General features: G+C 31.2%; 1 protein-coding gene across 2 annotated transcripts in view; it reads left to right on the forward strand.

The window, feature by feature from the left end:
* The first annotated feature begins 2,299 nt into the window (after positions 1-2,299).
* The window catches only part of LOC121130020 (inositol-trisphosphate 3-kinase A), a 151,119-nt gene continuing 126,596 nt past the window's right edge, over positions 2,300-26,822 (forward strand). The window contains exons 1-2 of one of the 2 annotated variants that reach the window (XM_071893821.1): positions 2,300-2,970; positions 26,123-26,406. In XM_071893821.1, the coding sequence (XP_071749922.1) occupies positions 2,769-2,970; positions 26,123-26,406 (486 nt within the window). In that variant the 5' untranslated portion in view covers positions 2,300-2,768. The remainder of the gene's footprint in view (positions 2,971-26,122; positions 26,407-26,822) is intronic. The other variant, XM_071893822.1, reaches the window with a different exon arrangement.

The following is a 26,822-nucleotide window of genomic DNA, read 5'->3' on the forward strand; positions in this document are numbered from 1 at the left end:
GATGGGTTTTATTTTTGATATTAGAAGGGTTACTTGATGCTCAGGGAAGTGGCCGTGGAAGAATTTAACCTGCTTCAGGGACCAGCAGCTCATATACGCAAACCTTGGGTAGGTGTATATTCTAGTATATTGATGCAGTGGCGTTGTATTTTAAACTGCAAAATGGAAATAATTCTTACAATTTTAAGGTCTTTAATTTTTGTCTTATATTAAGAAGAAAATTTGAAAATTTCTTGTTTAATTTTAATTTTATAGTGTCCTGGACAACGCCAAGAAAACCTACTCCACTATAAATTAAATTATAATTTTTTTTTGCCAATGCAGAGGAAACTCTGATAAAGACGAAATTCCGACGAAGTCAAAACTTTTACGAAGACAAAAAAAAAAAAAAAAAAGGGAAGACTAATGGTCTTTTTAGGAAACTTAGGAGTTGTGAGTGATTGCTCAATCGCTCAAAAAATTGCTCATTTTGACCTTTTTGGGGAAAAAATGCTCCTTTTGCGTTTCAAGTCCCTAGTTGAGGATGGATTTTTTTGAAATTCCAAGTGAAAAAACAGGTAACATAAGCCATCTCTTTGTAGTTTTACTCCATTTCTTAGAGGAAGAATGGAATGAATTTGAACTGTACGGCAATTCAAAGTCATCAGACTCTTGTAAGACTCTGTAAGGACAGTCCAGGATATCCAGGTCGAAATCTCCACCAATTGAATAGTGGTCGTAATATGTAATATATATGTTATTTATTTAAAGATCTCCTGAAACGGGGAGGTTTAGGCTGCAATTGTTGCTTATAATTTGTTGATGTTGCGGAGGAGAAAAATCTCTGATAATTTATGAGGACACATAGACTTAATCAAAGAGGCTTAAAATATCGTTATTAAGGGGTTCCATCTCTAAAGGGATTCTGAATTGATCCATCATGATTTGGACCAAGAAGTATAGTTCGAAATCGATGAAATGCCTCTACAGGATCGAGATGCTCATCATCTCCTGAATATTAAAAAAAAAAGTTAAATTGAGCTAAGATCGAAAAAAATTACTCAAGTATTTCAAAAAATGAGTCAATCAATATACCAACTAACATAACTTTCCTCTCAATCTTGAAAGGAAGTGTTCGAGTTGAAGCCTCTAGATGAGGATTGGTTGTTTTGAACTTCTAAGCAGGGAAATTAACCAAATTTGTCAGATGAATAGTAGGATGAATTTGAATTTTAGCTCTTCTTGCCCTGTGCAAATTTTGTATTGTAGGGCACCTGTTTTTCTTACGAAGAAAATGTCACATTCAACACCAACAATGACATTTGAGACTTGAGCTTGAGGAATATCTACAGCTTGATGGATCATGTAACTCGAATCAAGATACTCCATTACCAATAAAGGTTAAACAGTTTGGTTAATCTCCAAACTCCAGTACCTTTCTGTTCGCTCAGAAGGTATGCTTAAGCTTGAAATGCTAGAGGTTTATGAATTGTCAGATTCACATTCAATTATGGAACAGAAAAAGGAACAAATGAATGGCAAACGAGGAGAGGGTGAGTGCCGACAGGCACTGCCATTCCTGTCTGACCAAGTGATACCTTGGATGAAAGCTGATTACAAGATTAATTAAAAACACACAAACTCTTTGGGTTCTTCATCTTTCACGAGGTGTCTTAATTACTCCCTCAGATGTATTCCTTGCAGATGTCGCCAAGTTGAAAGATTTATTTTGTGACATGCACAAAGAAAAAGGTAACAAAAACCCTCGAGTATTTGAGAGACTAACCCCAGCTCTAATTCTCAAGTTTGGAGTCAAATATCCCCTAGAAATTTGTGAAAATCTAATACAAAAACCCCTTCAAGAATTCGAATCAAACATTAGAACATTAAATTGTAGAGCAAGAATAACATAAGGAGTTTAAAGCAACTCGGACAGTTATCAAAATCATCAAAAACTCCGATAACAGACACAAATAAGAACATAATGCACTTACATGTAAAATGTGTCTACATGTCTTTACAATATGCAAAAACATTACTCGTCCAAAACGGTTGTACCATTATTTACTTGAATTAGTTCATGGGTATGATTTTGATTTTTAGAATTATTGAGCAGAATATTTTAAATTAGTGAGTTGTCTTAATAGAAATAGTTTTTGCCAGTTTACAAGTACGGGCCTGCGTTTTCAGTATATTTTTACGGCATTAAAACGGGCCTGCTTAATTCTGTCAAATTATAAAAGCCGTGGAGACGAACTTTTATCATCCACCACCTTGTTCATATTGTTGTACCGTTTCTATTTATTAATGTAGTTTGTTCATTACAAATATGTACACCCTAGTTATTATAGACTCCTGGGCACTTATTTGAAGGAAACATAAAGTCTATAATCTTCTTCTGAGGATTGTTATCATAATAATATCCTTGTTCCATAACAACACGAGTGATAGTCAAATACGTGCTGAAGAAGAAAGAGAAGACAGGAAGGATCAAAGCAAAGAGAGTGGAAGAGAGGGGGAGACTTATGCATATATACTTCTCGGCTTGTAAGCAACTAAGGAGACATTAAAGTATGAAATTGAAGAAAAAGAAGAAACTACCTAACAATACATTTGTGTAATCACATATACATACAACGAGCTGTACTAAGAGCTAACTAATAACTCTCATAAAAGATTAGGAGGAAGGAGAGAGAGAGAAAAAAAAAAAAAAGTTCTCAACTACATCGAAACATAAAAGTGATGATTGCTCGTGTTCCCAGTTTCAAATAATACCCAATGTGTTTTACATGCCTCACACTCCTAAATTCAGTGTTCCGGCCTCCTATCCCTCCTCTGCCATGTCATCCTGTTCCTCTCCTGAAAATTGCAAATACTGTCAACAACAGATGAAGCCCTTCTCAAGATCCTTATCCATTCCAACAGAGGGACCCATGTGTTGGCCTGTCTGTGATCTTCCCATGGTGACCATCAGTGACTTTAGTCCAATAGGTAATGTACACAAAGTCATACGACTTTGTTTTGTTTAGATAGGTATTTTTGTTTTTGTCTTATCTTGTGAGTTTATTTGCTTTATTGATTTATATATCCCTTTGGAATTTGTTATTGAATGATGAGTAAAGTGATACACATTTGAAAAATCTTAAATCCTTTAAGGCCTCCCAAGTCATGTATTTTTGTAGTTGCACGGAAAATTGCCCATCATTTACTAACTAAACCAGATTACCTCTCTCCAAAACTTGTTTTATGCTCTGGTTGAGCCACCGAGCAGGTTAAAAACCACCAACGTCACTTGAAAAAGCATTTAGAGCCCTCCAAATACTTCAAAATGAACCCCGAGTCCATGGGGTGATAAAGGCTAAGGAAAAGACACCAAGCCGGTTAATTTTCTTTTTAACTTGTTTAATATGTCTGCCATTGAACAAAACAAGTTTTGTGCAGAGGTATTCTGATTTTGATAGCAATTTACTGGAAATTTTCCCCAAGACAAATTCTATACACTGACAATTCTCTCCAGGGAAATTTTCCTATAAACACTTTTTATCCCTGTGTAACAAAATTTCTGTCTTGGGTCGCCTGCTGGCTGAAAACCAAATTAACTATAGTTATTTAAGTCGTAGAATATGAAAATAACAATTAAAATTTCCAACCCACATAGATTTGGCCTTTAGAGCCTTTTTTTTATTTTATTAAATTACGTTTTTTGATCGTAATTATAGTCTAAAAACGTGGATTTAAAAAAAAGTAAAGACCTAACCCATGTCTGTTAAGAATTTTAATGATTATTTCCATGCTCTACGGCTTAAATAACAATTATAAATGTGGGGTTTAGCTCGTGGACAAAAATATGCTTAAATTTTAGTCCGTATTCATTTAAGTAGTTCTGAATTCCAAACCTTTTGATTAGGAGTCCTTTTTTGGGGGGAAGGGAGTGTGCACCTAGTAACCATTTTAAGTTTTAAAAAGGCTATCAACCCAAGTGTCCTTAGAATGGGACACTTATCTTGGAAACAGAGATGTATTAAAAGAAATGACTCGTGTCATTGTTTTTTTAAGATTCTGACCTGACATTATTTTTTTACTGTTTTTTTTAATTGTTCAGAGGGAGTTGCACTGATTTAGTATAATTAAACATCATAGTATTATAATTACTCCATCTGATCTAGGAATTGTCTTTGAAGTCCAGATACCTAATGTATATTTTCTTCATTAGGAAAAACCAAGTGTCGAACCTACTCACATTGAGTTAATTAAAAAAATTCTCCCGAGCACGTTGTTCATTGATCTACGACTTGACCTATTTTTAGACTTCTAAAAATATGGACTGGAACTCTAATCATGCTCTGAACTATGTATGTACAGAGCTGAGTTAGAGTCCAAATTGTCCGTGTAAGAACATGGCTCCAGTATATAGCTGTACTTTTCTTGATTTATTCGGTCCAGTCCATGCACTTTTAGGACCGGTCCTATCCGTCATTAGGACTCTCATTCCTTATCCCTCGACTTAGGAAAATCACCCTTAATGACGTCACAAACGATCTGGACTGGATCGGACAATGGTCCAAAATTAGGACTGATGCAACACTACTTAAATACTCGGGATCTATCATACAGACTTGGAGCATGATAAATAAGATCCGCTTTACTCGAACTCAGATATAGATGTACTCTAATATAGATTTGTCTACAATTACTATTCAGATTTCTTCTAATTAGACACTAGTGTAGGGTTTATGAGTATATATGGTTACGGGTGATGAAATTTTAATATTATTGAGTTTACGAGACTTATATCTTTATTTTCTAATAAAATGCAGACCCGTGCACATGTCTACATGCAGTCCCCCGAATGACACAATGAAAGATTAGAACTAATGTATATTGAATATACAAAAGTCCTTGTCAATTTTTGATTACCATCACTTCACTGATAGGGATGTTGTTCCTAATTCAACGTATTCCTCCACCAATACCAATGTTTTTTATGACTAAGCACTTTGATAATTGCTTTGTTATAGCAATTTTATAGTCAGTTAAGAAGCAAGATATCAATATGCTTTGGTCTGCAAACACTTCTTTGTAATCTTCAATGTATTATCGGGTGCGTTTGAGGACTAGAAATTTTAAATCTGGAATTTTAATAAGTATAATTTCTCAAACTTGGGGAGCTAAATTACATAAACTTTGTACAGCTGTTGGCCCATGTGTCGCTATAACTAAACTACATCGACTTAACCATGAGGTTGATGTGCCTCTGGAAGCTCTGGTAATATTATAATTTGGGCTCATGGAGCTCTAATGCTCATCAACAGAAGCTTTGAGAGCTTCTATATTCGGTGCCTTTGTCCGGGAGAACCTGCCCTCTACAGAAGTAAAAGTTGAGTGGGTTGAAATCTAGAGAGTACTGTGGCCATATTATTTTTGGCTAGACTGAAATGTTGTTCTCCAAAAAGGACTATTACATTTGCTGTGTTCACCAGTCCACCATCTTGTTGAAGCCTGTCTCGATGCAATACAGTGAATAATGACCCTTTCCTAAGTCAAGAGTTGGATCTCTTTTGGTGTATACTCCACGCGAAGTAGAGCAGCCATTTTGATTCTTTTATCCCTTCGTGAAGCCATTTTTTATTTATTTATTGTGTTAACTTCTTTGGACACAGCTTATCATCTCTCTTTTATAAATAAGTATCCAGATTTCAAATTTGTACTTGGTAGTTATTACTATTGTCGGTAACAATATTTTCGTACCAATTTTGGCACCAATATATATATATATATTATGTACAAGTTGCGATTTTGTACAAGTTACTACTTGTACAACCAAATATTACAAGTTGCAACCGACAAATGAGGTGAATAATTTTAAATTAAGGATTTACAGTACATGGGATGAGGATTATGCAATCATTGAATATTCTATGGATGATCCATATATTAATGGTGTAGTTTTTGACTATATCATTACAAATTACTAAATTATAAGTATTATATGCCACATTATAAAACTCAAATGTGCACTGTTATATTATTCATAAATACAGAATAACCAAGTAATTTTAACAGATCAAAATTACATGATAGTATCAATTAATAGTTTTGGAAATTAGAATGTCCCATATTGCAATTAAATCATGCAGATGAAGAAATTTCAAGTAGAATTTTCTTATACAAGTTACAACTTGTACAGTTGTAACTTGTACACAACATATATAAAAGATATCGGTACTTTTCGATATTTATAACGAAAATGCTTAGATAGATTTCAGAAATTTGAGGGGTCAAGTCATCTGGAGGCCAACTTTTTTATGACGTAGTGCAGCTGTAAGTATCAGTTCCAATATTTGTTTAGTATCATACCGGATTTTAAATGTGTTTGCAATCCGGTATGCCCATTTGTAACACTGTTAATGATGTTCCGATCCTTATTTAGGACTGAAGACTGTATTGCCGTACATTTTAGTCCTAAAGCTGATACAGTTTATTACTTGATAGCCTCACTCAACTTTATTTCTTCTTTTTTAATCAGTTCTATAAAAGATAGTCCGAAGGAGCAGTCTCAAAGACTGATAGGACCAATCCGAAGACTGGACTGGGCCAAATCAATTTGCAATGACAAAGCACTAAGTATCGGTATACCTAGCTGAACTAGTGGTTTCTTAGAATTTTCTAAAAAATAGAAATAATAATTTGTATATAGTTATTTTAAATTATTTCAAATATGTCCAACTTTTTATTGTGCCCGACAAAGTCTCTGTATAGAGCATTTTCAAGTGACATTAAAATTTTAATGCTGTCTGTTTTGGGGGTTTAAAAAACTAAATTTTAGAGCAATGCCAACTCTTTTGTCATTCAGATTAAGGGAAGTAATGACCAAATGGATGACAAAATGGAACTAAGAAATAAAAGGACTTGAACCTTACTGTATCTCAAAATTATATCCTCTATTGTCTTATCACAATGAGAAAATAACGTAATTCCTCTAATTATCCGTCCGGAATTGATCAAAAAATAGTATTAATTTTACAAATCAAAGCATTTTAGTGATTTTCAGTACATATTACTTGGATTATATTCTAATACATGTGTATGTGTGTTTATCATTGGGATCAAGTAGCATTCAATTAAGATGTTTAGACTTTTTTATTTTATTCATAAAGCCATTTCATAGAGTTTTATCAAGATTTATTGTAAAAAAAATTCATATTATGTTGTACAAATATCAACTTTGAGTCCTCAAAACGGCGTCTCCTTCAATTATGATGCAATGTATGACCTGATTAAAAAGGCTCTATAGATCAAGGCGTTACCTCACTAACAAATACAAAAAAATCACAATATTTGGTCGCCAACTGTAATGTTTCGACTTTTCCTCCCTAATCCATGTTTTGAACGTTGATTGGTTGAGTTTGAATTATCTCTTGTTAATTTGTGAACAAATGTTCACAATTATTGAATAATGGATGCAGAGTTTGAAAAAATTGGTTAATATAATTTGTGCATCTTTTTTTTCAAAAAAAAATCAAAAATTAAATTATATATATTAAATTTTTTGAAACAATAATTCAAATATTAAATTTCTTCGAAAAGCATTACAAAAATCCGCTGTATTCAGAAAAAAATTATATTTTTGTATTTTTTTAAAATTCACAGCTATTTAAAAAATGAAATTTTTGAAAAATAGTTTCAAAGATTAAATTTCAAATTCTTAATTATTTAGAAAACAATTTCTAAAATCCTCAGATATTCACACAAAATAAATTTTTTTGGGAAAAATTTCAAAAATTTAATTGCATATATAAAATTTTTTAAATAAAAATCTCAAATATTAAAAAAAAAATATAAAATCCACAGCTATTCACAAAAATTCAATGTTTTTGGAACATTACTTTTGAATGTATGTAATTTCTTGTCTTAATGGGGAAGTTTCAATCATTTCGGAACAACCTAATATATTAACAGGGTGCTGTCAGTAAAGGCATTGTAAGCATTTAACAAAACATAAGTTTGTGTCATAATCGATTTAGTAATGAAGATATATGTATACATACTGAGTACATGTAGAATATACATATATTTATGCACAGTTGCGCTACGTCATGATAAAAATAATCTTGACCAAAAATTTGGAAAAGGACACAATCCCAATTTAATTTTATAGAATCTAATACTCCATATACAAATTATATTCCGTATAAATTTAAATTTGTGGAATGAGTTCGGTGGTGTACACAGGATTATATATATATATTTATTTTTTTGGGAGGGGGGAAGTTGTTCTTGGAATTTAAAAAGAAATAAAAGATAAATTATTTTTTTCAGGAAAAAATTTCAAAAATTCTCAATATTTTTATCTACCTAGTTTAAAGACTTTATTTGATTTAAGATAATTATTTTGGGATATGGCCTTTCAAATAATTTTTTTAGCGTATCATTATTTTACTGGTGGTTCTTTCTAATTCAATAAATAATTTAGGTTAAGTGATTTAAATTAATTCACATCCCGATATATTATAGCATTAAGCAATTAGTTACAACCATGAGCTCTTTCGCTAACGTATAAGTAAAGAAAATTACACTTGAAAGTGAGCGCGAATTTCCGTTCGCACTCTCATTGACGCTGGAAACAACTCGACAGGAGTCCCTAAGCCCACCTTCTACGCTGTCAGCAAGTCCGAAATGCTGGAAAGGAAGAAGGGCTCTCTCAAAAAGTCCAAACTGGACGCGGAGGAGTTAGAAAAGACATCCCAGACCAATCCCCTCAATTCCATGAGGTCCCATGTAAGAGATCTAGGGGTTTCACACCAGACTCTCTAAAGATCTATCAATAAAGTAAGTGGAAAGGGACTTGTAAGGGTGGAGAGGCCACTTTTGACACCAGCAATAAAAAAACACATTTCCTCTGTTGCAAGACACTTTTGAACTATTTTTTGACACTTTGGCCACCCCTACAACAGTCTTGACTACACCATTTGGGTGAATATCGTGGAGATGCCTGAAGTGGCTTTCATTCGAATACTGAGGCCCTCAAAGCCAATGCCAACCAGCATTGATACACCATGACAAAGGACTACATCTGCAACGTATTTTAAGCCTTCCCGTTGCCACCTGTAACCTATTCTTGCAACTACAGGAGGCTGTATTAACGGTTTAAGAGAGCTCATACATACATCTATTTATAGTATTAATTTTGTTAAAATTTTATTGTTAATTAATAAATTATATCCTGTTGAAGTTTTAAATTCAAAGCGTTCAGATTTTAATGTACCATCCGATATTGTAACACTCAATTTTTGCTACTTTAATGCAATTTACGACATACTGAAAGGATTAATAAGAATAGTTTTTTGATAGAATTTCGCGATAATTCGTATAAAAATACAAATGTAAATAAGACTCAAGAAAACTTATTCTAGATTGTTGACGGGCTACATATGTGACTCTTCAATATAAAAGTAAGCTAGAAGAATTCCCACCAAAAAATCAAATTTGGTTTACTTACATGTGTATATTTGCACAAATTATTGTCAATTTCTATCAACGGAACTATTCTGTTAATCCTTTGAGTATGTCGTAAATTGTATTGAATGCAGGAAAAATTTATTCTCCCTATAGAAGAATTAGAAATTGATAGATTTCAATTCAAAGACCATTTCCCGAGCCGAATAAAGTATTATTACCCATATAAAGGGTCTCAATTCTAAATTTGTATAAATATTCTTTAATTTCTGGGATGAGTTAAGATATCAAAGAATTTAAGCTATAGTTTAAAACCTTGGTTTGATGTAAAAGACTTATAATTAGCCCCGATATTCCCTTTGAAATAAAATCCATCAATTTCTCTTTCTTTGATTGTAACGCTCAATTTTGGGTACTTTAGTTGGACGGAATAAAGATGTAGAAACAAATAGAGGGAGAATAGAGGAAAGAAGGGAAATATATTTTTATTTCGGTCAACGCACTCTCTTAATTACCTTGGAGGCCCAAAAATAGACTTATAAATATTAGCTTCGGGAAAAAGTAATTTTTTATTCCCGCCGCCCAAACTTTTTTTTATAACTAAATATATCATGTTCATTATTAGTCACATCGGATCATAGGATAAAGAGAAGTATAGATACTCTTTCAGATCGCGTTGCACAACAGTGATTCTAGCGATTTTGTTCTGTTGTAGTGAAGGCGTGCGATGCATGGTAAATTAGTAGCGAATGTCAGGATATAATCTACTATGAGAAGCTCATTTATGTCGAAACGCTTAATTCTCCCCTCTTTTGTAAAGAACTCTAGCGTTTGAAGCTGATAATAGAACAGAAGCGGCCGGAATTGGTGAATAGGATATGATTCGTGTTTCATCAAGACAACGCCAGGCCGCCCACATCTCCAGGAGCTCAAATAGGAAGTTCTTATGCATCCTTCCTACAGTCCGGACTCGGTACCAAGACTATCACTTGTTCCTTATGGCCAAGCTGCTTTGTGATACAAATTTGGCCTCAAAAGAGGTCTGTAAAAATTGTTTGTCCGATTCTGGTGCCAATTGGACAAGAGAAGATCCTCATCATGATGGAATCTAGTGGACAAAAAGTTATCGAATAGGACGGGGCATAATTGCCGAAAATTGGATGATTGTAATTCTTCTTATGAAGCATTGCAAACGAAATTACTTTTCCCTCAACCTATTGATGTTGAAATAGTCTAAAACTAACCAAAATGACCTTTGGGTTATCCTTGCAGAACGCCTATCCTATCAGTCTTCATTTTTTTCCTTTTGAAACATGAAGGATCAAAATGATGAGGAAAACTTCTGTATTCATCAGTCAAAGTCCAAGCCTTCCTTTTTGTAAGGTCTTTTGGTAATCGCTGGCATGAACAGCCTCTTGGGTTTTTAGAAATAGTCTTTTAGTTTTATTTACTTAATTAAATTAAACATATGAAAAATCAAAAATATTATGACATATTCTATATTAAAATGTGCTACGTCGATGTTTTAATAATTTATGAAATTTAAAATCTGTTTTTTACAAACAGATAATTTTATGAAGTATGTCAATATTTATTCTATTTTAAAAAAAAATTAAAATATAATTTTATTCATTCTTTCAAAATATTAATCATGGATTCATGAGATTATTCTGACTCTAATTCAATTTAAAAGTAAATAGTTATTGACATTTAAATTAAATTAGATTCGTGAGGATGTTCGAAAACTTTGGTTCCTTGTATCCTCTCGCTTTCACGTTTACCCAAACATTACTTTATTTTATTCCTGCATAACTTTTTGAAATAGATTTCATTACTGTGAAATTATGGTTTGATTCGGGAGATATACGGCTATACTAATGCTATAAAATTATTGAAGCTTATAGCGGAAAATACTATGTTTTCGTTAGCTTAGATCTTTTTTTTACTCATCTGCTGTGTCGACATGAAAAAATTCTCTTATCATCACTCTATGCATTTTATCTCTATGGTTTTGGTAAAAAACAACGCGAATTTTATATTAAAAAAATATTAACTACTCCCAAAAACTGCGATAACTATAAAATATTTCATAGACATATTTAAGTTAGTTATACGTTTTATATTCAAACTTGTGAGATGAGTAAAAATATCAATTAATTATTCTTGTTATGCGACGATTAATTTTGACTACTTTACATTTGAATTTTATTTTTTCCAAAAATTTGAATATTTGGTTATTAAAATGATCAATTTTGTATTTAAATAATGCATTTTAGGACAGAGACATCGACACTTTATATCAATTTATTATTCTTTTATTGCGATGATTAATTTTGGCTACTATAAGAGCAATTCGTGGGTCCTTGCAAGGGGTTATAAGAATCATTTTTGGGTCTTCTAAAGACTTTTAATGAATAATATTGATAGACATTGATTGTAGTTCGTCAAAGAAATCCACAATCAGATTCTAGATTGCTTTTGTATTGATGTCCCGCATATGTGTAATGTTTGTAGGTTATTAACATGATATTCGTTTTACGCTACATATTTGCAATCTCTGCATATTGTTTCAAATACATGAGTAGTAGTGACCTTCATTACCGGAAACTCAGATATAATAATTTCCTTTATAATAATTTATAATTATTATTTATATGCGTTTCCACAAAAAAATAATATACTTTCTTTTTATATTGAATTATGAAAAAATATGAAAACACATTTTCAAATAAATTATGATTGATTCTTTACGAATAATTGTCTTTATCAGTCAAATAAAGAATCTCCCTTGGAGAAGAAATACATGGCCATGTTTCTTAGTCTAAAAAAAGTCCCCCGATAAGACCACAATTAACAGATTCGAAATACTTTATATATTATAGATGAAACAGTCCTCAAATGATGATGTCCCATCCTAAACATTAAGGACGAGTGCAAATCAGTACAGAATGGGAGCCCAAAATTTGCTATAGCATTTCAATACGATTTTATTACCCCTGTTTTTATGCAAGAGGTTGTAGCAATAGCAACAAAGGCAACACACACGATCTCCTCCGTGCCTATGTCAGTACTAAGAAGGCTGTAAATATCATTGGCCATACTATTTATAACATTAAAAAGTCCATAATAGACCATACAGCCAAGAAGAACCAACAATTCTGCAGCAACAATATGGCAGACCTTTGATCTGCCCCCATTTAGCCCTCCTCCATCCCTCCCCTTAAAACACTTGAATTTGCAGTTTGTGGTGTCTTGTAGAAGAATGTCTGTCTCCCTTCCCATACAAACTTGGATTAGCTCCGAGCAGACAGCGTGGTACGCATAAAAATTGTATTCATCGACCAGAGCTGTCAAAAAATGATTTTTTTCGGGAAAAAATGTGAAAAAAAGTAAATAAATAAAGTCAAAAAACTCATAGCTATTCACAAAAAATTAATTTGTTGTAAAAAGTTTCAAAAATCCATAGCTATACTCAAAAAAATAATTTTTTTCGAAAAAAGTTTAAAAAATACAGAGCTGTTGACAAAAAATAACATTTTTTTGGAAAAAAAATTCCAAAATCTACAGCTATTCACGCTAAATTAATTTTTTTTGGAAGAAATATTAAATTTGCGGAAACGAAATTCAAAAATCCAGAGCTATACAAAAAAAAAATTGAAAAATGAAATAAAATTTCCTTGTAAAAAAACAAAAATTTCATAATTTGGGGAGGGCTACAGGCATCCCTGATGATTTACCAGATTGTTTGTGATTAGATAAGCTTTTTTACATGACGTTATCAATAGATAAAAAGTAACCTTGAAGACATAAAAATATAATGTTACAACAAGAATGCTTGCTCATTTTTCACTTAGAAAAAGTATGGAATCCAAAGGCTGAAACTTTACTCAAAATTCCTTAAAAACCAAACTATTTCACTTGTGACTGAGGGATTCCAAGAGACAGACTTTTAACGGTGTCTGGATCAAACGCTCACAAAATAAAATCCTAGCGTCCAGAGACAGTTCCCAAGGAATTCTTTACCACATATGCACACTTCTTCATTGATGAACACCGATCTTGAATTTGTGATCTTCAGAAGGATTTTATTTTACCTTTTTAAACTCCTTGCTATTGGGGTTCTCTGTCTATGCTCCCCTCTCTCTCTTCCAGCTATGGAAGTCTAAGTATATGGACTTTTTTACTTATGGGTTCAATTCAAAAATCAGTTTGATCATTGAAATATTTTCGTGCACTTATCTCAAATTCACAACGATATATAGCGTTTTTGGGGAGGCTATTTAAAAAAAATTAAAGTTCAAACTTTCAGCTATCCAATGAGAAGTAATAAGCTTTTGAATAAAAATCACCGGTTTTCAACTTTAAACAATGATAACTCGAGTTATAACCATGATAAATCTATTTCAAAAATAGTTTTAGAATCTTTTAAAATGAACTATTAAAATATATTCAGATAATGTATATCTATCTTCAACAGCAAGCGCTTAAAAAGGCTTTGAACCTTTAAAAAAAAATGTATGGCTATCAAGATCATTGTTTTTTATTTGGACGAGCGGTAGAGGGTCACCTGTCTATTCTTATAATTACAAAGGTAATACAATATTTACCTTATTAATTATTAAGATAGTAGAATTAAATTTTTATATAATGATTTTACGTCATTTAACGTATCATATAATCAGGAAATAACTAAGTAAACAGTTTGGAACTATAATGTCAATGTTTAAGTACACAAAGTCATTGTCTGAAACAAGTAAAATACTTTTTGTGTAGATCAATATTTTTTGTAGTTGATTCTGCCATTTCTAATTGGAAAGAGATGTATATCCCAATGCTGTTCTCAAAACGTCTTTGTATTCTTTGTCAAATGCTGATTTTATATTTAAAGTTGTAAAAATATGATTGCCCCGTATACTACAAGAAAAAAACATTGAAAATGACGTGGTAACCCTGTCAATCTGAAGAATATTTGGGATAAGGACAGCTTAGATGTCATGACGTTTCATGAAATATGTATAAGACAAGCAATAAAATAATAAGAATATTGGCAAGAATTATCAGGGGTGTCTCACTCACTCAATTTGAATCATTTGTGTATACATTCAACAAGCAAAAATAGTTCAATTTGTTAAATCCTCTAATTTTCAAATAAAGAATCACTCTGCATTGCAATATATACAAATCCACCCTTAGGTAGTAAGTTTTAATGACGTTCATTATTGACTTTATTGATAAAAATTTATAATTTGTGTATTTTATCTATTACGCTATGAACTTTGGATTGGCAAATAGTGTTCCATGATTTATATAATTACTGATATTATCATGTGCAAATATATAATTAGGTCATTAGAACAAATAGTAAAAAGGATCGCAACTACGAAGTAAAAGAAGAAACGCCGAGGGTCAATATGTAATTTCTATTGACGTATTTTGACATTTGCTCATTTAATTGATACATCTGAACTAAGAATCGTTTTTGAAGTCCATATTCATAAACTACATTTCCTTCTCTAGGAACAACTGGAGTGTGAGCCTACGTACATTGAGCTAACGAGAATAATTTCTCTCGAGCGTTATTGTCCATTGAGCTACGTCTTTACATCTCTTTATATTAAATTAAAGCTACGACTATGAAATAAAATAGTGATAAGCTTTCTTAAAAGGGAATGAACAAACTAAAAATATTACTATCTGCAAGGTGGCGTGAGAGTCTGTAGCTGGTTGTTTTTTAATGGTACATTCTCAAAATGATTTCGATAGCGCCCTCTATGTGATAAATGTACATATGGATATGTTGGAGAGTTATAATTGTGAGTCCTTATTGGACTCAGTGTAGAATTGAGGATCGGCATGGGAGTCAGTTTTACTAACTTACCGGTTTTTTCATTCCCCCAGCTAATTGTAGCTCATCTAAGGTGCTCTTCTCCAATGCATTCGTTAAATTTTCAGGGATTCATATTGATTTTCGGTTTCTTTTTTTTAATATGCTCAAAATACTTACGATTTTCATGACAATATATATGTTATTTTTTATACAATAATAATATAATTCTGGGAGTTGTATTATTTGGCCTCAAGACGGCGCCACTCTCTGTCGCTTTATTTACGAACGAGTCTTGCCCTCATGCCCCATGAATTCTAAGGACATAACATCAATTTTTATATTTAAACAAAAATCACTTGAGTATTTCTAAGGATGTTATAGGGATTATAAAAGTGGATTTATAATCTGTCAACATTAAAAACCTTTAAATCTTAAAAATAGTAAACTACAGAAAATACCATTATGGCCTTTGCCTGAAAAATCTTAGAATTAAAATTAGTTAATTTTTAATCCGTCAACAATTTTCAACAATTAATGAAAAAATAAGAAAAAAAGTCCATAGATGGGTAGATGAATTTGGGCCCTTTTTCTGTTGTATGATATAATCAAGGGAACGTTTTATGATAATTGGAATTGGTCACAGTCAAGCAATATTAATTTGAGTTCAGAACACGGCGTTACCTCTCTAAAAAATAAAATACAAATTGTATTTTATTTTCAGATGTCAATGTTTCGACCTTTTTTCTCCTTATCAGCGTTCTGAACGTTGATTCTTTGAAGTAGAATTAACTTCTTTTTTTTTTAGAGTTTGAACAAATACCAACAATTATTCAATAACAATTCCACCGTGGAACATAATTACATCTAATAACAAACAAGTTTTTTTTTCCGTTTTCTGTTTCTTTTCGAAGGAGAGGTTGAGTGATAAAATACAAGTAAATACTAGTGCTTTGTTGTTCCTTATTTAGGACCAAGTGCAGTCCAGTCCAGTACCCCTGTTCGGACCTTTAAAACTGTAAAATCGATCCACGTGACGTCATTGAGATTTCCCCGCCCCCTTTTTTAAAATTATTTTGGTATATAATAAGTTGTACAACTATGCACAAAATAAATAATTTTTTCCTATTACATTACATTATAACGAAAAAAGAAATAATTTTTGCAAGATATGAGCAAAAAATGTGATTATGTTGTATAATTAAATGAGTTCCATTTATGCAGGGCTTCGGAGTTATGAAGTTTAAGGCAGTTCCTTTTGCTTGTACCAAATGATTATAATTTATATAAATAAAACTTATTTATAATCTAAGGCTTTCATTGAGTGTTTGTAAAGTTTTTGCCAAAATGGTTATAAATTATAGGAATTAAATACTATTAACTAATAAAACTTGAAACTTTATAAGTTTACTTTAAAAAATTTAAAAAGTACTCTATAATCTATACAATCCCAATTCCCCATCATCTCTGAAGTCTCAATTATTATGTTGGGTAGATCCTAGGCACTAGTCATGATAGTTCATTACATAGTCTTGTAAATAGTCAATGTCATCAGAGTACAGAGTAAATTTGCAATGAGAGGTTGTTTGTGTTGTTGAGCCTGGGGTACGTGTACATAAATTATGTCCCAAAAACTTATGAATGTATTAGCAATAGATTAATTTTGATCCATTTCATTTGTTGTTCAGTTTCTTAAATATTACGGGGGAAAAAAATTAAAAAATGTAGGCACGGGTTATCTAAGTATGAGTAGAACATATTTCAGTTGACAACAGAACATTCTTTAAGATAGAATATTGAGCCTTACTGAATGACAAGGATTCTTCTTTCTATAATATAATGTACATACGAATATAGTTTCAAAATTCGGTACTCCTCTGTGGGTTTCATATTTCACATAATTAATTTCTGCGAGGATATTCATTTATAACAAAAATACACTAACGTAACAATATTTTATAATGATATGCGTACCTACATATGTGTTTTTTCTAATTAAAAAAGTACTTAAGGAGGGTTATTACACTCTACTTATTTCTAAGAACTTTGTATATTATAATCTTCAAACCTCAACAACAGTCCCTGTCAAGAAAAATAAGTTATGGGATTTAAAATATTTTTTTTTTTTTTTTTTTTTTTTTTTTTTTTTTGGGGAGATAAATGTCTTTTAGTAATAATTGCTTTCAAAATTTAATTTATCACAGATAGGGCGATTCCGAAAAAATCGTGATGTCGATTCCAATGCAATTTTAGTGAAAAATCCTGATGCCGATTTTTCATATTTTAAATCTAGTGTTAACCCAGATTTAGATTCAAAGAAGAGTTTAAAATGTTACAAAATTAAGAATAAGACAACTAACATTGGTCATTTTGCAGCTTATTAAATAATAATACTAAATTTCACATATTTTTGACAATTTTACCAGAGTTTTTTAATTTATAAATGCTAATTTTTACAAATTAAATTTTAAATTAGTGATAAAAGCCATAATTAACACATAACTTTTCTGAAAATTTAGTATTTGTAAGTTCTTGGGAAATGCAATATTTAACTATATACTCCTTTTTTTAAAGAAAAAAAAGGAAGAAATACTTCCTTGAAATTTTCTTACAATTTTTGTTAATGTAGATAGAACTTTTATTATGGAAAATTTCTAACTTCCAAATTGTAACAATTTTATTGTTGTTGACAATATACGTTTTCTTTTTGACAAACTTGACAAAAAGCTTATAATCGGTGACTCATATCGTAAAATTGTGGTGTACAGGATCATTGTGGGACAAAATTGTTGTGGGTAATATCATCGTTAAGTAACATTAAGTATGCAATAAGATTCTGACTAATTTCATAACTAGAAAATTTTATGGTCTGCGATTATATTATATTTGGGCAATCAAACTATTGAATGATTAAAAAAATTCCACCACCGCTGCTACCCTGAGCATAAAGGACCCCTTCCAATATCCAAAAATACACCCTGGCCTTCAAGTTGTTCGAATTAAGTGTAGAAATAATCCAAAAATTATCGTGCCCTAAGGAAAAAATATTGTCTGCAAACTTTTTTAACACAATTATTTTACGTTGAATCATTTTATAAATGGGGTTAGGGGGGGGGGGGGGTAGTAGTACTGCCTGTTGTCACGAGCCAGACTGACTTTGAGCTCTGTCTACAAATCAAAGATTTCGATTCTTTATTTTTCTTTTACTCGGATATAAAGAAGAAATCTGCTTATCCGATCCAGTTAAAATTTTGATATATCTTATGGAAATCTTATTAATTACTAGCGTTACTCGGCCAATGAGGCAGTGGAAATAACATTGAAAAAGGTTAATGCTTTTTCTTCTTAATGTTTAGACAGCTTCGGTGTGGACGATCATTATAATATTGCACTGTACAAAATACATGTGAATTATGAAGTCATAAGAAAAATGCTGATATAAATTTCAAATATGTATAAAATTTTTTGTCTAATTGAGAAATCAATCTATTGAATTTTTCAAGAAATGCCAATTTGAAAGTTGCAAAGAAAATTGCAAAAATCTACTTTGCAATAATTTTCCAATAAAATCTGTAAATAATTTTTTTTGCTATTGTAAAGAAAATCCAAATCTAGCAAAAAAAAAAATTGTATTTGCACAACAGAAGAAGTTATGGAGAATTATGTCGTCGAAAAAATCCCATCGATAACTAGTTCATTTTTGCAAATATTGCAAGAGTTATATAAATTATAATGGTTTTGAATTTGAAAATACCATTATGTACTCTTAAAATATGTAATTTTATGTCTAAAATGTATCGTTTTGTGACATTTCTTCTTAAAAACTGAAAATTGACGTTTGATAAAAAAAAAAGAGAAAAAAAATAATTCAGAAAATGACAGATATTTGAGCTAAACATCAATTTTACGTGTCAAATTAATGTATAAACGAATTTCCCGACAAATTTCTACACACTTCATTTTATCTACGAATCCAATATTCCATTGAAAATTATTATTTTTTTAGCACATAAGAAAAACAAATGAGGATTTTCACAGATTTCTTATTTTCCCAATAACTAGTTTGATCTAGAATAAATTTAGGAAATGTCGTTATTCGTACATTTGTCTCTGAGTTTTCAGTCACTTTTGGATTTATAACTCAACCCCCTTGTCACCTTGAGCTTCAAAATAACTTTTGGGTTTTGGGAATAAGCCCCCAAATATATGACCTCCTCCAAAATATCAAAAAATCGGCGCCCCTATCTTAGCCTGACCAGGCTCAAAAGAGACACCCATGCAAAATTCCAGCCTCCTAGGTTCAATAGTGTGACACGCATACAGGACACACACAAAATCTATTTTAAATATATACATATACAGATTATATATACCAGTGTTTCCTTTTACACTCTTAGACGACAACGTGTAAACAACGTTGTGAGATTTTTCCACTCTTGAATCCGTTAAACAAAATATCGGCTTCGGATGGATACACATCCAATTTAGGGGGAAATCAAAATTAATAACAGTTGATAAATAAATATTTTTTTCAGCATTTGAAAGATTAATTGATACATTACGTCATCTTGATCACAATTCCTACAAAAAATGTATATTATACTCAAAAAAAAAAAAAAAAATGGAGTAAACTGAAAAATCTTATTTGGAAAGAGATATTTAGGCATATTTTTGTAGGACTTTATCAAACTTAAAAATTAAGTAGATATACTACAACTGAACAAAATCTGCCTAAAAATAGTCGATTTGGATATAAATTTTTATAATGTTTCTAATTTCTTATTGAATAATGAATATTTAATAAATTAACAATGAGAGGTTGCGGTTTGTACAAAACACTGCTCCGAATTAAACTATAATTAAGTCGAACACATATATTGGGTATAAGGACATTTTAAAGGGAAATAATCCCTTTGCCTCTAAAATATTAACTACTAATAAAAATTAATCATATATATGACTTAATTATAGTTAATTTCGGAACTTTATTCAACGCAACCTCTCATTGCTTATAAATTAAATAATCAATAAAAAAATTAAAAACTAAATTAATCAAAAACCAATTTTATTGTAAAAAGGCTATTAAATTTACTAACACTACTGATGATGTCATTGGGACACCAAAAACAAGAATATAACGATAAAAAATGATTAGAAAACCAAAATAAATCTTTAATAAATAAGAAATCAATTCGAAAAAAAAGAAGATAATAATCTCTCGGTTGAGTCTAAAACGTTCATTTAAAATCAAACTAAGTGATTTATCTAAATTAGTTTCCAAGTTATGGATGATTATGCATTTATATTTAACATTTAAGCTGGGTGTGTTACATATATTACTTCTAATATTTTTCTACAAGTTAATATAAAAAAAGTTAATATTTTATTTTAAATGGAAAATTAAACACATCATAATAATAGGTATATATTCTGAATAAATGATTAGCCAAAGATTAATTTGGTATAGATACATTTGTAATCTTTTCCATAAACATATTATTAAGTAATTGGCTTTTTGTTTCTTCCTATATATATTATTAATTATACCGGGTAAATTTAATAATGAATTATTTATAAATCTAGTATTTCTATCAATTTTGTTAGCTATAATTTGTTAAATATTGAAATTTACGTTATTTATATTATACAACCTTTAACAGAAAAAGATTCCTAAGCTTAACGTATAAAATGTCGAATATACTCAATTTTGGACAACTTTAAATTTAAATTGACTTGTAGAAATTTTTTAGATCTGTAGCACTCCCCACTTGAAACACTTATTTTAGGCAAGTTTTTTGTTAATAAAAAAGCTTTTATATTTCAGTTCTAAAATGGTGTTTTTGTAGAAACTATACTATTTGTAGTACGTCATTTCACAGAGATTCTCTGATGCTGATCAATTAACAAAGAAGTTTTATTGTACAAACTCAATTAGGTTTTGCTATTTAATTTTTTAACCGTTACAAGTACTCCTTCTAGGTCTACTCCAGATATGTATAAACCCATTGACTGTGTTTTCCCTGCCTAACCTTGTTCATGAATGGGGTGCGAGCAAACTAATGACAAATTTATACTGCTAGATAACACGTAATACATGGACCTTGTTCATATAGTTGAAAGAAAGAAAAACTACAGGGAACGGCATTTATATAGGCAGTAATTACTTACTCTGCACAACCACAAAAATGTCATAAAATTGAAATAGTATAGTTTGATCCCTTGATTCCAAAGATGGTGTTAGGTATCTGCGAGGTGTAAAATGTATGGTACCTGGGGATATATACTCCCTTAATTCCAAAGATGGTGTAAGGTCCTTTGTAGGTGTAAAATGTATGGTACCTGGGGATATATACCACGCCTGATGGCTCTCAAAAGTTAAATACTGCCTATTACTTTCTATGTATGGATCTTAATTTGAATTTGAAAGACATACATATACGAGCGAGGATTGTTCAATATTTGTGTGTTTATAGGTTGAGTGTATTTTTGAGCCTGGATGTCTGCTCATCAAGCTTCAGTCCATCTAATAATGAACTGAATTTAATAAAATCCCTCATTAAAATATTACTCCATTAATTAAGACATATCGAATTCAACATCCAAAAAAATGTTCAAGCACTTATGATACTTGTCCGAGCAGCTTGTTGGATAAGCTCTATTTGACAGTGCATTAAGTTCATAATACAAAAAGACGTGTAGGAAAGCCCTTGCAAAATTTGAGTAATGAAACTCAAGAAAGGCCGTTCTTTACTCTCAATGAATTAAAATACAAAAATATGGAAGATTTCACAACAAAGTTAAAATCTGAGAAACTATTTCAAAGTCTGAACATCCAAGATTTTTTGATATAGATCCTAACTTATGAAATGATCGAGTTGCCTACCGACAAGATCTTAATACTATCCTTCATTTAACAGTTATCATTAAAGAATATAGTGGTATATTATTGTTTGATGAATCGCAGCGCCAATTCTTCCTTGAAGTGGTCGAAGATCCTCGAAGCTTATATGTCTTTGATTAAAGGAAAAAGACTCTTATAAAATTATAATAAAAAAAAATGTGCAATGGAAATTAATAGAACTGTATTATGTTATATTCAAAATTTAGATTAGTAATATATTAGGAAAATATATAAAAGTTTTATCATCTTAAGCTTACAGGAAAAAATTACGAATCTCGCAGCTCAATATTTATTTAACTAAAGAAATAAGCTCTACGACATTGAGGGCCCATGCAAGAGATCTCGGGGTTTTATACCAGACTGTCTCTAGACAGTTAAGACAAACAAGCTATCAAAAGCTGTGTGAGGGCGGAGTGGCCACTTTTTACACTAGTAATAAAAGAAACCTATCTCCTCTGTTGTAAGACCATTTTGAACTCTTTTTGACACTTTGGCCCACCTACAGCCATAATACCCACACCCTCGACTACAACTTTTGTGTATGTCGAGGAGAAGGGCTGCAGTGTCCTTCATCCAAATAGCGAGGCCCTCAAAGCCACTGTCAGCCAGCACTGGGACGCCATGACAAAGAGCTATATCCATAGTAGGTGAAATGACTTCTGACTCCGCTTGGAAGCCATTATTGGCGCTAAGAGCGGCTACATTATTTATTAAGAGAACCCATACACACATCTATTTACAGTATTAGTTTTGTAGAAACTCTAGTCTTAATTTATAAATTATATCTTGCTGAAGTTTAAATTCAAAGTGTTCAGATTCTAATGCAACGATTTCAACGATTCACAATTAAAGAATTATAAATTTTGTGTCCGAATAATAACTCATATATTAAATGAAGGCTTTAAACTATTACTAACACTCTTAGCTATTCCAAATCATCCTAGATATTTGAATAAAATGATCTTTATAATTGACCGAAATATGTCTATGAAATATTGAATTACATGTGCATATATATTATTTTTTCAAGATTGTTTTTAAGTTGACAAACCCCAAAATTCTTGTATGATAAATTTTCTATAAAAATGACTCTTTGTTTACTTAGATCTTTTATTTTAAAATAATTAATGAATCATGTTTATATATATAAGTCGTAATGACTTGCATAATTATCTGAATCGAAGTAGACTCTACCAATGGTTCTGAAGCAATAACTTATACACACTGGCTAAAATTAATTGTTCATGAATTTATTTATTCAAACCTCCACACAATCTATTTCCTGGCTTGTGAATGGAGCGCATCTTTTTACTTTATGAACACTGAACGTTAAAAATTTGATTTTAACATTCCGGATAATTGTTTTACAAGAAATCCAAATTATATATTTTTTTTTTTACTTTTTTAAATATTATTTAAAGGGTTGATAAAGCAAAGACAAACGCTTGCACGACCTAATTTGTAGCAGTGACCATGAAAGCTTCTTACTTTACCTTATCTCAAACATATAAACTTGTTTATAAATCATGGGGCCGAGCATCATTTGGCAAATGTCGCTGGAAGGCCTTATTTTTCAAAATCGAAGAGAAGTTATTTTCATCGAAGAGAGATAAATAACCTTAATAATTGAGAAATACTATATTTTTTGTTCTTTGAAAGAGAGTTGTGGCTCTTTGGATGTAGGATGTGGCTAATATAATTAGGTTTCTTCCGATATTGACATAGTATTTCTTGTTTTTGGTTCTCTTTTATATGAATTGTGTGACAGCAAAACAAGACCTTTTAGTGTAGGCCACGAAAAATCGACTTCATCAAGTTCAAAATAGTGTTGAAAGAGGCTATATTTATTTAAAAAAAACAATTATGACACAGGTATTTATCGAATTGGCCACCCTCTGCCTTCAGCATGGCCTCTAGCCTGGGCCTGATGACTGAACACTCCTTGATGACGTGGCCCTCGGACATAACCACTCCCTGCGTCTTGGCAGAGGTTTTTAGCTGGTCGAAGCTAGGATGGGACCGGTCCTACTTTATGACAAGGCCCCAGATACCATAGTCAAGAAAATTCATGTTTGGGGAGGATATCCCATGTCATGTTTCCAGAAATTGGAAAAATTCTAATTTAGTCATTGCTGCGTGGTACTGGCCTTGTGCCCAGTCCTGCAAGAATATAAAGTTTCCCTCTGGGTAGTTAGGCTTCACTAAAGGCAATACCACCGCCTTGAGGATGTCCTGCCACTCCTTGGTCCCGATTTTCAGACATTTCGGGAAACAATTTGGGGACATCCTCTTTCTGTCTGATACAACGATTCCCAGCATCATCACAGAGGCTAGGAAAGTAGTTTGTTTTACCGGTGGAACCTCATCAACCGCGTAGGCGAGGTAATGGTTCTTTCTGGAGTTTCTCGGCTAGTCCATGGCCCAGTTTTTCTTTTTACTGTGCTGTGAACAAATCCAATCGGCTATACTTTGTGTTTTAGCCTCCATTTCGACAATGAATGAGTCGAATTTAGCGAATTATAACTCATTTGAACGCTAATATTTACTGAACTATTGTGTCAAAAATCTTCAAACCTAGTTTTCGAATGAGGCCTCCCTAACGTTATCAAATTGGAAGACGGGATTTGCTGTCTTACAGTATATATATAGTACTACCATATGATTGGAACGCTAAACAGAAAAGAAAAAAAAAGAAAAATGAAAGTAACACCAAAATTGTGGAACGCATAGAAGCCTGTCTATTTCATTAATTAATTATTGGATTACTCTGTGGTTCTCCTTCTTCACACTGTAGCTTAAAAAACTTGTAATATAATTTACATTTTGTAGAGATTTGACCCTAACTTGGACCAACCTTTTCATTAACATTTTAATTTTACTGTATTTTTTATTATTCTTAAGTGTGCATCCTACTATTTGGAGACTTTTCTTGCTAAAAGGTTTTATCTAAATATTATTTTAATGATAGTCATTTTTGCACGGGTTTTATTTGACCAACCCTCACCCTGGACTAATTGCTTTGCAATCTTAAAAAGTACTTAAATCTCTTTATCAGGTGTCATTCCTTTTATGGATAGATACCAGATAGTCGCAACCATGGTTGTTATTTATGTTAATGGCCTTAAACACCACAGGCACTTAAATTGTTACTTGACACTTTACTCTACGACCTTTAAATGCATTGGCTCAATATAAAATAAATCTTTTTTTAAAAGTATATTTCCTGATTCTATGAAAAAGAACGTATTACAGGGGTTGGCTAGAGTGGGATTACCCACCCTAATTAAGGAGGTTTTGCTTCTTATTAGAAATATTTTGGGGCAGGATAAAAAAATTATATTCATGAAATTAGAAGTAAAAATACTTTTATGAAACATTTCTTTTCTTAAAATAAGTTATTTTGGGGGAATTATACAGCGGAAAAAAAAACTATTTTTTTTGTGAATAGCTATGAACATAGCAATTTTTTTTATTTTTTGTGGATGTTTACTTATTTTTTTATTTTTTCTGAAAAATTTAATTTTTGTTAAAAGTTATGGATTTTTTGAAAATAATTTAATTTATTGTAAGAGTAATAATAATAGCTTTTTGTGAAGAGCTCTTTATTAAAAAAAATTTTACCAAAAAATTTAATACTCAAAATTTAATTTTCGAAATTTTTTTCCAAAATATAAAATTTTCTAAAAAAAAAATTAATTTCAGAAATCTTAATATCTTTAGATTTTTTGAAATTTTTTACAACAAAAATTAATTTTTTGGGGATTAGCTATTTAAAATTTTATTGCAAAAAGTTTAATATTTGAAATTTTTTTGTAAATAAAATTCCAGGAACATAGGCCTTCCCCCCTCCCTCCTAAAAAACCAAAAAAATAAAACAAATACATATAATCTAACGGATCTCACGCCTTTGATAAATTTATGAGTTCTCCTTAACTTTTAATTAATCAATCATTTATATTTAGATGAATATCCAAGTTCTTTATCGAACGTCGTAACTCTCGAAGACATTGCACGCTACAAAACAACGATATCCAAAAATGATAGTTTCCTCAATGCCAATAGTTGGTCTTCTTCTCTTCATGATATGGATGGCTGGTCATGTACCAATAGCACAATTGCTACAGGCGAAACCTCTGGATCCAGCTCGTTGGATGATCCTATATCCGAAATGGAAGATAATAATAATTTTATAAACGTAATTGAGGATAAATCGCAACCCTATCGTAGAAGCCAAAGTTTATCAAAGGTAGGACATATTCAAGATTTTCATTTATTTTCTATCAGGGCGCGTCCGCAGGGGGTATGCGGTAGTACTCCAAATTGAGAAAATTTGCTTTTCAATGGAAAATTTAATATTGGATTTTTTTTCAATAAATTCAATATTTGAAATTTAATTTAATTTTTCAATCTTTTTTCCAAAGAAATATATTATAAATAATTTTGGAGGATAACTATGGATTTTTGAAAAAAAATTCCAAAACATTTTATGTTTGAAATTTTATTTTAAGGGCCGTGGATTTTACAATTTTATTTTCCAAAAAATTTAGTATTTGAAATTTAATTTTATAAATTTTTTCACAAAAATTTAATTTAAAATTTAAAGTTTTTTCCATAAAATTTAATTTTCAATTTTTTCCCCAAAAAACCAAGTACCACCAAAAT

This window comes from Lepeophtheirus salmonis, chromosome Z, assembly GCF_016086655.4.
Source record: "Lepeophtheirus salmonis chromosome Z, UVic_Lsal_1.4, whole genome shotgun sequence".
NCBI lineage: Eukaryota > Metazoa > Arthropoda > Copepoda > Siphonostomatoida > Caligidae > Lepeophtheirus > Lepeophtheirus salmonis.